The sequence below is a fragment of the Myxine glutinosa genome, chromosome 5 (assembly GCF_964187855.1).
Source record: "Myxine glutinosa chromosome 5, kmMyxGlut1.1, whole genome shotgun sequence".
NCBI classification, from domain to species: domain Eukaryota; kingdom Metazoa; phylum Chordata; class Myxini; order Myxiniformes; family Myxinidae; genus Myxine; species Myxine glutinosa.
Genome location: NC_136265.1, coordinates 151,461,635 through 151,474,463, shown reverse-complemented (window position 1 = coordinate 151,474,463; position 12,829 = coordinate 151,461,635). Strand labels below are relative to the sequence as shown.

The following is a 12,829-nucleotide window of genomic DNA, read 5'->3' as shown; positions in this document are numbered from 1 at the left end:
CCGGTCAGAATCCGTGTATAGTATAATATTCCTTGCTGAAAAACAATCTATGTGAAACATGCTACTATCTATGCTAAATCATGCTAAATCATGCTAAATGCTAATCATGATAAAATCTATGCTACTTGCTGTGAGTTTATGGCGGCAAGGAACATCACGTAATCGTGTCACGAACATCATTCGTGATCACGTCATCATGTGATCGTGATCGTCATCAATGAGCGCGAATGAGCGAATCAGCGCGCTGGAAATTTTCCTTCCTTACTCATGGCGTAAATAAATATACTGCCGTAAATATGGTGCATTATTAAAAAATAAATGTACTACAATATTTTTGAAAAATTTCATTGGTTGCGAGGAGACGGCAGCATGTAAAAACCGTTTGAATATTTGAAATACAGTTTGATCCAGAGGTAAGTGGTATGGTCTTGCTGGTTGGTGGACACGATATGTGTAAGGGAAATTATTTTGGTGTCCTGTATCTGGTCGTGCTAGTTGGTGAACACGGTAAATTTAAGGGAAATGATTTTCTGTCATTCTTCTGAGTGGTTGCTTCTCCTTCCCCGTATTTTTGTTCATTTTATTGTTTTTTTCCACTCTCTTGAGTTGTGGGCCTTCCTTGAGTGGTATTACATTTATCATCATCATCATTGGAATGTCTGTTGCAAAGATACGGACATCAAGTCCGTATCTTGACGCAGAGAGCATCAAGCACCATCTTTTTATACCAGGCAACGGCAACGCACTAACGCAGACCTCGCTCGGCTCCGCCCACAGCGACCTCTCTCGGCCCCGCCCACAGCGACCTCGCTCGGTCCCGCCCACAGCGACCTCGCCCGGCCCCGCCCACAGCGACCTCGCTCGGTCCCGCCCACAGCGACCTTGCTCGGTCCCTCCCACAGCGGCATCACTCAGCCCTACACGGCACTATCTATATATTATTCGTACAATGCCGGGTACTTTTGCTCGCTGAAAAAAAATATATGTGAAACATGCTACTATCTATGCTAAATTATGCTAAATCATGCTAAATGCTAATCATGCAGAAGTACCCGGCAAAAACGCAATTGCTTTTCGCTCTGAAATACGTGCGAACGCGTAACTGAGTTAATGGCGGCAACGAACATCACGTGATCGCTCTGAGCGAATCAGCGCACTGCTCTGCTACCGGTCAGATTCCGGTCATAATATTTCGCACTGAGGTAAAAATATGGTAAAAAAATATTATTAAATCAATTTTTAGGTCAGCCATGTTCATCCCAGGCTCAATGGCCATGTCTGTGCCAAATATCAAGTACGTGAGCCTCTCCGTTTAGGAGTCTACCGGTAACATTACACACACACACACACACACACACACAAACTGTGTTTTATATAGATATATATATATATATATATATATATATATATATATATATGCAGTGAATATATATATATGTAATATATAATTAGATATAATTATACTTACATACAAACATCCATACCTACATACAGTCATGTGAAAAAGTAAGTACACCCCATGTAAAGTTTTGACTTTTTCAACATATTTCAACATACAGCTATTTGATCTTCATTTCAACGATATTGATAGATAAAGGTGATATAACATAACAAATATCATAAAACATTTACATTTTGTAGTCCATTGTATAATTTAAATAAACATCAATGCAAATTTCGCATGTGGAAAAAGTAAGTACACCCTTGGCTCTAATAGGTGGTATTGCCCCCTTTGGCAGAAACAACCTCAAGTAGGCGTTTCTTATAACTGTCTACCAGTCTCTGACATCGACTGGGAGAAATTTTTGCCCACTCCTCCATGCAGAATTCTTTCAGCTGTGCGATGTTTGAGGGGTTTCTTGCATGCACAGCCCGTTTCAAATCCCCCCACAACATCTCGATGGGATTTAGATCCGGGCTTTGACTTGGCCATTCCAGAATCCTCCATTTCTTTCTTTTCAGCCATTCCTTGGTGGATTTACTGGTATGTTTAGGGTCATTGTCATGTTGCAAGGTCCACCTTCGGTTGAGCTTCAACTTTCCGACAGATGGCCTCACATTATCCTCAAGCACCCTCTGGCACAATCAAGAATTCATAGTGGATTCTATGATGGTGAGCTGCCCAGGCCCTGATGCAGCAAAGCTGCCCCAAACCATAATATTTCCACCACCATGCTTTACAGTTGGTATCAGGCTCTTGTGGTCAAATGCTGTCTTTGGTTTTCGCCAAACATGTCTTCTGGTACTGTGGCCAAATAGCTCTACCTTTGACTCATCTGTCCAGAGCACATTGTTCCAGAAGTGCTAGTCTTTGCCTAGGTGTTCATTGGCAAACTTTAGTCTTGCCCTGATGTTCTTTCTGGACAGCAAAGGTTTCATCCTGGCACACCTCCCATGTCGATCAAATTTGTGCAGCCTCTTTCTAATGGTAGACTCGTGCACTTTGACATCAACAATGGCAAGAGCTACCTGTATGTCCGGTGATGACATTCTGGGGTTCTTAGAGACTACTTTCAGCATCTGGTGGTCTGCTCTCGGGCTGAACTTGCTGGGACGGCCTGGCCTGAACAAGTTGGCAGTTTGGAATCTTCTCCACTTGTAGATGATCTTCCGGACAGTGGAATGATTGATTTCAAATTGTTTGGAGATCTTTTTAAATCACTTCCCAGACTCGTAGGCATCTATAACCTTCTTTCTGAAGGCCTCAGAGAGCTCTTTTGATCTCGGCATGGTGACGCCGCACACTTCAACAACAAAGAGCAAACCAAACTAAATGTCTGAGGTTTAAATAAGACAGGTTCCTCCAAGACCCTCTCTAACGATGTTCTAAGCATTTGCACCTGAGCTGGTGCACCTGATTGTAATTTTAGGTATTTGAAGTAGTGATAAATGTAGGGGTGTACTTACCTTTTCCACATGCGAAATTTGCATTTATGTTTATTTAAATTATACAATGGACTACAAAATGTAAATGTTTCATGATATTTGTTATACTAGGGCATGCCCGTACTATATATATATCTAAAATTATATCCCCCCCCCTATTTACATGAAATGGTTTGGTCCAAAGCGAACGGCTTGCGAGTGGTGACAATCCCCCCCCTCTATTTACATGCAATGGTTCGGTCCAAAGCGAACGGCTTCCGGAGTTTGGTAAAGAAATCGCCATCGCGTACACAAACGCGCAGGAAAGCGAATGAATCGCAAATTCGTTTTTATTAGTTGTAAAACATAATGCCCAATTATTCAATTAGCGCCAACGTATTTTGGCTGTTTGCAATTTAATCGCAAGGCAAAGTAGAAAGAGAAGAGGGAAAAAAAGAAAAGCCTTGCCTTGCTGCAAACAGCTGCTGCAAACAACAACAACAGGGAAGGCTGCACTGTCCGGAAGTTGGCATATCGCAGTTACGATTATTTTAGTGTTAATGGCCAATTATTCAATTAGCGCCAACGTATTTTGGCTGTTTGCAATTTAATCGCAAGGAAAAGTAGAAAGAGAAGAGGGAAAAAAAGAAAAGCCTTGCATTAACGCATTAACGCTTGCATTGCATTAACGGTTCGGCACACGTGATAGCTCGCTGCTCTCTGATTGGTTGAAGCGTTTTTTGGACATAGCTCGGTAGGTACTTGTCCGATTAATTTCAAACCTTGAAAAGGCACATCCTCGGGTCCCCAGCAATATACCTGGCAAGTTTCAAGTATATCGGACCCGTGGTTGTCGAGAAACAGCGGTCACAGACAAACACACAGACACACAGACACACAGACACACAGACACACAGACAGACACACAGAGATTACTGGAATTATAGATAGATTATATCACCTTTATCTTTCAATATTGTTGAAATGAAGATCAAATAGCTGTATGTTGAAATATGATGAAAAAGTCAAAACTTTACATGGGGTGTACTTACTTTTTCACGTGACTGCATACATACGAGCAGGTAACCCGGCTTCTGAAAGGAATTAAATTCCCAATAGAGTATGGAATATTTTCATCAGTTTGCTATGAATGTTATTTGTCAGCCTCTGAGTCACTGACTGTTAAGACTGATATTGTAGTGATATGATAATGACATTGATATCGATATTATATGATGACATATGCAATTGCACAGCAATCCATATCTGCAATCATATTTGTGGATGCAATGATTTATATAATTAACATATCGACATATCGACACTCATCTATGATGATGCATTGGTTTATGGCCATGACCCATAGGAAACCAACGGACAAGGACTTGAATGACATTTGGATGTCTAGCATTACATCCTGCAGGTGGAGTTTTCCAAAATAGGTACTGGTAATTCACCTGATCCAGAAATGATGTAATATAATATGTAAATACATGTCCATGCACATGTGAAATGCAGTTTATTTATAAATTCGAGATATCTGAAATGTGAATTGTAGTTGCCCTCCGGTGGTTTCCTGGCATGGTGTCACTGCACTGCAGGACCTCTGGGTAAACAACATTATGGGTAAAGATTTCATTGTGTCCATCAATATTTTTCCTTGTTGGCCATTAATGACTACCTCTATCTTGACATCTTCAAATTGTTTAGCACGCGACAATTCAACATATAAATTGACCATGGCTGAAGATGGGAATGACGACTTGGACTAGTTTTATGAAAGACTTCAAATATTAATATTTTTTACTTTGTGGTATCAACATGCATAACCTCCATGACTTTTTTTTCCCTCTGCATGGGTTGTAATCAAAACATACCATTCTTTCATGTTAGATGACATTCTGTGTAGTCTTCAAATGTACATACTGTCATTTCAGAAGTCCTCTTGAGTGTACATAAATTACGTTCAAAAACCTTTATTTTGGCGATGTATAGGCAACAGACCACTGGCTCAATTTCTCCCCCTCTATTCACCTCCCCCCCCCCCCCCCCCCCGCACACACAAACGCTCAGATATATTTCAATGCGCGACTTTGAAAATGACGTATGAATGTTAACGAGGTTGTTGGTGCCTCCTTCTCTATAAAAATTCATTCTATGGAATGAATGATCGTTTTAAGGCCATTTTCCCCGCTAGAGTGGGGGTTAGCCTTGCGGGCCCCATGACAACCATGGCTCCCTGTTTGAGGCAATGTTTTTATGGCCAGATGCCCTTCCTGACGCCAACCCTTGGTCACGCTCTTACGATGCGCAGGGATACGGTGTACCTATTCTAAATCGGGGTACACACCGTGATCATTCAAGCTGGTACTCAATTTGCCGACCTCGGAAGGATGACAGGCTGAGTCAACCCCCCTGGTGTTAATTCATGGGAACATTTATTATTACCCTCGCCAAAGTAGAGGGTCGTACATTTGGGTCAGTTTGTTACTTGCGAAAATGGAAGATTTTTCAAGTATATTGGTTGGTCACGTGCAGTATTCTGTCTGTTTGTCTGTCTGTCTGTCTGTGTCTTTGTCTGTATGTCAGTCGCCTACAGGTCACAATTTTCAACCGATCCTCACGAAACTTCACCAAATGGTAGAGTTTGTCATAATCAAGAAGCCTATTGTTTTTGGGTTTAAAAGGTCAATAGGTCAACATAGGCCAAAGGTCACCAACTTTGTCAAATTTCTAAAATCCTCAATTTTCATCCGATTGACTTGAAATTTCAAGAGGATTTGCATATCTGGGCACTGAATTCAACCACCAATTATATTTGGTCAAGATAGGCCAAAAGATTAACATCGGCCAAGTTTCTAAAATCCACAATTTTCATCCATTTAACTTTAAATTTGAAGAGGATTTGCATATCTGGTTACTGAATTCAACCCCCAATTATCTTTGAAGTCAACATAGGCCAGATTTCTAAAATCCTCAATTTTCATCCGATTGACTTGAATTTTTAAAAGGATTTGCATATCTGGACACTAAATTCAACCACCAAGTATTTTTGAGGTTAACATAGGCCAAACGGTCAACATAGGCCGAATTTCTAAAATCCTCAATTTTCATTTGATTGACTTGAAATTTTAAGAGGATTTGTATACCAGGTCACTGAATTCAACCAGCAAGTATTTTTGAGGTCAACATAGGCCAAAAGGTCAACATAGGCCAAAAGGTCAACATAGGCCAAATTTCTAAAATCCTCAATTTTCATCCGATTGACTTGAAATTTGAAGAGGACACCAATTATTTTTGAATTTTTTGGTGAAAATTGCAGGCATTTTTGGTGAAAATGAAAGGTGAGGTAAAACTAAATTCTAATTTGAGACATCTCCACTCAGTCGCAAATACAGACAAGGGGAAAGATAATGAAAACCCGGCGGCAGGAACGTGAGGTCCTTTGTGAGGGCAGTCCTCCCTCGGGTCCCTTTGCCGTCTGGGGAAGCACAACGTGGACCCTGTCCATCACGACCTCAACAGTGTCTTCAAAAACCCTTCACAATCCTGCCAACTCGGCAAAAGCACTCCTGTCCGAATTCCAGGACCACACACAAAGGTGCCCGTCTTACAGCGAGAGACACGGAGAGAGACACAGAGACTTATTCTTCTTCTGCTCCTCCTCGAACCTTCTCGCTCTCTGACGGCATGCCGACCAACGGTCGAGCTCTCTCAAAACACCTCATGTCCTCTCGACCAATGACGAAGCTCGTGGCGTGGCCTGTCGGTCACTATCCTTTGGGCGGCGGGGTTTAGTTGTCGATCGAGAATGTTCAGCTTCTGTCGGCAATTATGCCGGTTATGGTTAGTTAATGGATGGTTGTTTTTTTATTATTGTTGTTGTACGAGGGTTTTTATAGCCGGCCTTGTTATATTTGCAAAAACATAGGGAAAAACCACTGAGGGCAATCACATACTGGGGAAGAACTAATCTTAACCCCTATCTAACTATCTATCTCGTGTGAAGACACTTATACAACCTTAAGCTCCAGTTTCCCTACTTAATACATCGAGATGTCTCCTACTCGTCCACGGTCCATGTTGTCCCTAAACAATCCTGCCTCCATTATGGTATTCCATCCTCTACCCCCACAAACGTAACAATATTTTTTTTTTTTTTTTTTAATTTGTATGATGTGCAATACAATATTAAAGACTGGTCTACTGACATCTCATACAGATATAGAATTGAGGACTCTTAATCATGGCAGAAAACGTCACAATACTTTTGGCTTGAAGCAGTTTGTTTCGCATAAAAATGACAACACTTCACCTTTCTCTAACACGCAGGGAAGTCCTACACGATGATCGGTCATGATGACTCAATGCAGAGCCTGGGTATCATGCCGTGTGCCATCGCATGGCTCTTCCGGTTGATCGATGAACGGCGTGAGCGGACAGGTGCACGCTTCTCAGTGCGGGTCTCAGCTGTGGAGCTGTGGGGTGGCGATGAAAACCTGCAGGACCTTTTGGCCGGTGTAGTCACAGGTGGTCCACATGATAGCAAAGCTCCTGGAATTTATTTGCAAGAAGACCCCATCTTTGGGACTCAGGTAGGATTGGGATATTTTAACAAATTTATCACACAGCTTCCCACACAAGAAAGATATAATTTTGGACCACGTATCATTGGAATGTTGAACCAGTGACAAGTGAAAGAGATACTGAAAAGAATGTAAGCTAGCTTTCTCAAATTTCTTTCTGTGAAAGGTTTCCAGCTGTAACCATTGTGGATAACGAGCAAAAAATGCAATTCGGAACTTCAATCATTGTGGCACGCACTTTTGCAGAGCCCAAATCTTTACAAGAAACGTCATGCCTTCTGAATCATACCACAAGTTTCTTAAGAATGTAATTGTTCTGACATGTGCTCAAGTCAGAGAGCTTCTTTTTTTTTTTTGATGCACGGCGATGCTAACAACGCTTTATGTTGTGGATCTGATTGACATTCCTTTCTTCAGGCGACATCCATTTGACATGCAACAACAAAGAATCGCATCTCGCGGTTTCAAACCTAGTTCGAGGCATCTTCGGAAACCACAGTCACCTCCTTGTTTGATGTAGTAGACGTTCATTCCTGGGCTTGTTGCAATGTTGTCTGGCTGACTATACATGAATATCTAAAAAAAAAAAAACATCTTTTATTCAATGGCAGACAGATTTTACGAGTTAGCTGAAATTATTTTGCAGTGTTAAACTTGTTAGCAGACACCATATGAGAAGCTAAATACACTTTAATTAACCCTTTTCTAGATATATATATTATATATATAGATTTCTGGTTCACTTTGATTATTAATTAACCCAATCAAGAATTCATACAGTTGCTTTATTCAATCTTTTAAGAATATCCTACTATATGTCTTGCCTAGATGTATGAAAACCATGTCAAAGAAACACCAGACTACTTACTGTGTACACTTGACTTAAACAGCACTTTCTTTGGGTACATTACTGTATCAATGTGCTTTCCATACTTATAACTATTCCATAAGTAAGTTGTCAACAAATTCTTTCTTTCTTTCTCTCTCTCTCTCTTTCTCTTTCTCTTTCTCTTTCTCTTTCTCTTTCTCTTTCTCTATCTCTTTCTCTTTCTCTTTCTCTTTCTCTTTCTCTTTCTCTTTCTCTCTCTCTCTCTCTCTCTCTCTCTCTCTCTCTCTCTCTCTCTCTCTCTCTCTCTCTCTCTCCAAAAACACAATCCCCATCATCCTCCTTGTCTTCATGAAGCTTCAAAACCAGAGCGAGCTGCGAGCGCCCACACCCGAGATAGCAGCCCATTATTTGGATGTAGCATTGGCGAGTCGCCAAGAGAACCGACTGTCTGAAAAAGGCGTGGAGCGGAGGGGAACCCACATGCTCTTCACACTGTATGTGTACCAGTACCGCATGGACAAGGCCAGCAAAGCGAACAGTGAGTGGCCCGTGGGTTTTCTATCATAAAAGCATCATAAAACCTTTAACACCTTATTTATCGTTCTCGGCTCAGTTATTACTTTTCCGTTGACTAGCGAAGGGGCCCGGTGAAATCACAATGAATAGTGTAAATAGTGGATGTGATTATTTGTTGATCCACGCCACATTTTTGATGTTGACATGTTACTGACCTTGTTGTACCTCATAGTCAGGATGTGGACGTGACCTTTAGAAGATGAAATTGCTGATGTATGATTGGTGTGTAGACTGGAGCTAAGATGGTTTTCATTGTTGGTGGGCTACAAAGAGTACTGTTAGGAGCACGATATTTTTGGCAAATGTGCGATATTGCGGACTGCCATAGTAAGTGATGCGGTGAAATGCTGTCACGCATGATAAAGCAACATCCAGTTTATGGTAAAACACAGGTTTTTCGTGGTGAAGGCCAACTCCTTGAAGTGCTTGGCCTTGGGCCTTATTTATTGTCATGGCAAATGCTGGGCGATTTGTGAATTGGCGACGACGTAGCTGAGCTGGTATAGTCGTAATTTTTGGAAACAGCTTAGAGATTATGTGACTACACAACAAATGACTCGTGAAAATAAATTTAGCAAAAAGACACTCGCCAAATGAACGCACATTGGATGGACAAAAGTGATGAATTTTATTGGTTTCTCAATCAAAAAATTGTCACTCAATGCTCATGCAGTTAGACTGAAGAATTTGTTTGCACGCGTAAAATGGACAGTGGCGTCGCAAGATAACATGGAGCAGGTTCACTAATTATTTTTTTTAGAAGAAGAAGAAAAAGATAGATATGTGAGTGATTAGTCTCAAGCAAAGTTATAAATATACATGCATATTGTATGAGAAATTGTTGTGCAAAATTTACGTCAGGACTTCAACTATGTGTGTGCTTCATATGTCACGGTACTCATTGAGCTCACCAAAAGTGTCTGTATTTCACATTTTTACACAATTATATTAAGACTTGAAAGTTTATATTGTGACATTGATCTTCGTCATGTGAAAACAAATGTGCACAGTGAATTTTGGGCAAAAGAATGCGCAGAAAAGTAAAAGCATGCGCAACTAGAACGGCACCGCTACAGCACATACATAGGCCAGGCTGAACATTTTACATTTTGTATCCCACTGATAGACCGGATCTAGTTCCGGACCTGAACCAAAATCGAATTGGCTTGTTCTTCTCACCTAACTCACCCACCTCGTTTTGTCATAACTCGTCCACAATTTTTTGAATTATCATGCTATATATCGTTTTTGACCCTATCTCCCAATAAAACACTCACCACCACCCATTGATGAACCTCTGAAAGTTTGACGAAGATCCGTTCAGTTATCTCTGAGAAAATGGCAACACAGACAGACAGAGAGCCAAACATCTCTTCTTATAGTGTAGATTAGGCACGGACAAACATCCATAGATTGGCAAGTATTTTTCAGGCTATATGAGCCTAATGCCCTCCTCCTGCATTATTAGTACGAGTCCTATTACAAGCTCCTTGTAATGGGGACTCATGTTATTACAAGGAAGGGCAGCATTTAAGAGACACGAGGCATGTGCTACAAATCGGAGAAAAAGAGAACAACGGTGCAGACTTAAGCAGAAAAGTTTGACCTCAGAATGTGGACAATGAATAGATTAATCAAAGAAATCATTAAATTTTGTAGAACTGTGGTGCAGTGCATGGCAGTGACGGCTTGAGACTAGATATGATTAGATGAGAGAGGATGGTAGACCGAATCCAACCTTGGCTGACTGATGACACTGCACCTCAAGCCCCTGCACTTCTATGTTAATGATTGAAGAGCTTTATAATTCACTGTGCGCAAGAGCACAAGGTGGGATGTGGGAGTCACTGCACATTGTAGAGAGAACAGATTCAGTTGTGTTATTGAACGTCCTGGACTGTTCAGCATATAAATAAGACAGTGTTTTCAGCATATAGATAAGACAGTGTTTTCAGCATATAGATAAGACAGTGTTTTCAGCATATAGATAAGACAGTGTTTTCAGCATATAGATAAGACAGTGTTTTCAGCATATAGATAAGACAGTGTTTTCAGCATATAGATAAGACAGTGTTTTCAGCATATAGATAAGACAGTGTTTTCAGCATATAGATAAGACAGTGTTTTCAGCATATAGATAAGACTGTTTTCAGCATATAGATAAGAGTGTTTTCAGCATATAGATAAGACAGTGTTTTCAGCATATAGATAAGACAGTGTTTTCAGCATATAGATAAGACAGTGTTTTCAGCATATAGATAAGACAGTGTTTTCAGCATATAGATAAGACAGTGTTTTCAGCATATAGATAAGACAGTGTTTTTTGCATATAGATAAGACAGTGTTTTCAGCATATAGATAAGACAGTGTTTTCAGCATATAGACAAGACAGTGTTTTCAGCATATAGATAAGACAGGGTTTTCAGCATATAGATAAGACAGTGTTTTCAGCATATAGATAAGACAGTGTTTTCAGCATATAGATAAGACAGTGTTTTCAGCATATAGATAAGACAGTGTTTTCAGCATATAGATAAGACAGTGTTTTTAGCATATAGATAAGACAGTGTTTTCAGCATATAGATAAGACAGTGTTTTCAGCATATAGATAATAGTGTTTTCAGCATATAGATAAGACAGTGTTTTCAGCATATAGATAAGACAGTGTTTTCAGCATATAGATAAGACAGTGTTTTCAGCATATAGATAAGATAGTGTTTTCAGCATATAGATAAGACAGTGATTTCAGCATATAGATAATACAGTGTTTTCAGCATATAGATAAGACAGTGTTTTCAGCATATAGATAAGACAGTGTTTTCAGCATATAGATAAGACAGTGTTTTCAGCATATAGATAAGACAGTGTTTTCAGCATATAGACAAGACAGTGTTTTCAGCATATAGATAAGACAGGGTTTTCAGCATATAGATAAGACAGTGTTTTCAGCATATAGATAAGACAGTGTTTTCAGCATATAGATAAGGCAGTGTTTTCAGCATATAGATAAGACAGTGTTTTCAGCATATAGATAAGACAGTGATTTCAGCATATAGATAAGACAGTGTTTTCAGCATATAGATAAGACAGTGTTTTCAGCATATAGATAAGACAGTGTTTTCAGCATTTAGATAAGACAGTGTTTTCAGCATATAGATAAGACAGTGTTTTCAGCATATAGATAAGACAGTGTTTTCAGCATATAGACAAGACAGTGTTTTCAACATATAGATAAGACAAGGTTTTCAGCATATAGATAAGACAGTGTTTTCAGCATATAGATAAGACAGTGTTTTCAGCATATAGATAAGACAGTGTTTTCAGCATATAGATAAGACAGTGTTTTCAGCATATAGATAAGACAGTGTTTTCAGCATATAGATAATAGTGTTTTCAGCATATAGATAAGACAGGGTTTTCAGCATATAGATAATAGTGTTTTCAGCACATAGATAAGACAGTGTTTTCAGCATATAGATAAGACAGTGTTTTCAGCATATAGATAAGACAGGGTTTTCAGCATATAGATAAGACAGTGTTTTCAGCATATAGATAAGACAGTGTTTTCAGCATATAGATAAGACAGTGTTTTCAGCATATAGATAAGACAGTGTTTTCAGCATATAGATAAGACAGTGTTTTCAGCATATAGATGAGAGAGTGTTTTCAGCATGTCGATAAGACAGGGTTTTCAGCATACAGATAAGACAGTGTTTTCAGCATATAGATAAGACAGTGTTTTCAGCATATAGATAAGACAGTGTTTTCAGCATATAGATAAGACAGTGTTATCAGCATATAGATAATAGTGTTTTCAGCATATAGATAAGACAGGGTTTTCAGCATATAGATAATAGTGTTTTCAGCACATAGATAAGACAGTGTTTTCAGCATATAGATAAGACAGGGTTTTCAGCATATAGATAAGACAGTGTTTTCAGCATATAGATAAGACAGTGTTTTCAGCATATAG

The 12,829-nt window shown here is 39.7% G+C and overlaps 1 protein-coding gene across 3 annotated transcripts in view; it reads left to right on the top strand.

Moving 5' to 3' along the window:
* Nucleotides 1-12,829, top strand: part of KIF26B (kinesin family member 26B) — a 227,281-nt gene that overhangs the window by 130,970 nt on the left and 83,482 nt on the right. For all 3 annotated transcript variants that reach the window (XM_068115929.2, XM_078778866.1, XM_078778867.1), the window contains 2 exons: nt 7,198-7,460; nt 8,635-8,818. In XM_068115929.2, the coding sequence (XP_067972030.2) occupies nt 7,198-7,460; nt 8,635-8,818 (447 nt within the window). The remainder of the gene's footprint in view (nt 1-7,197; nt 7,461-8,634; nt 8,819-12,829) is intronic.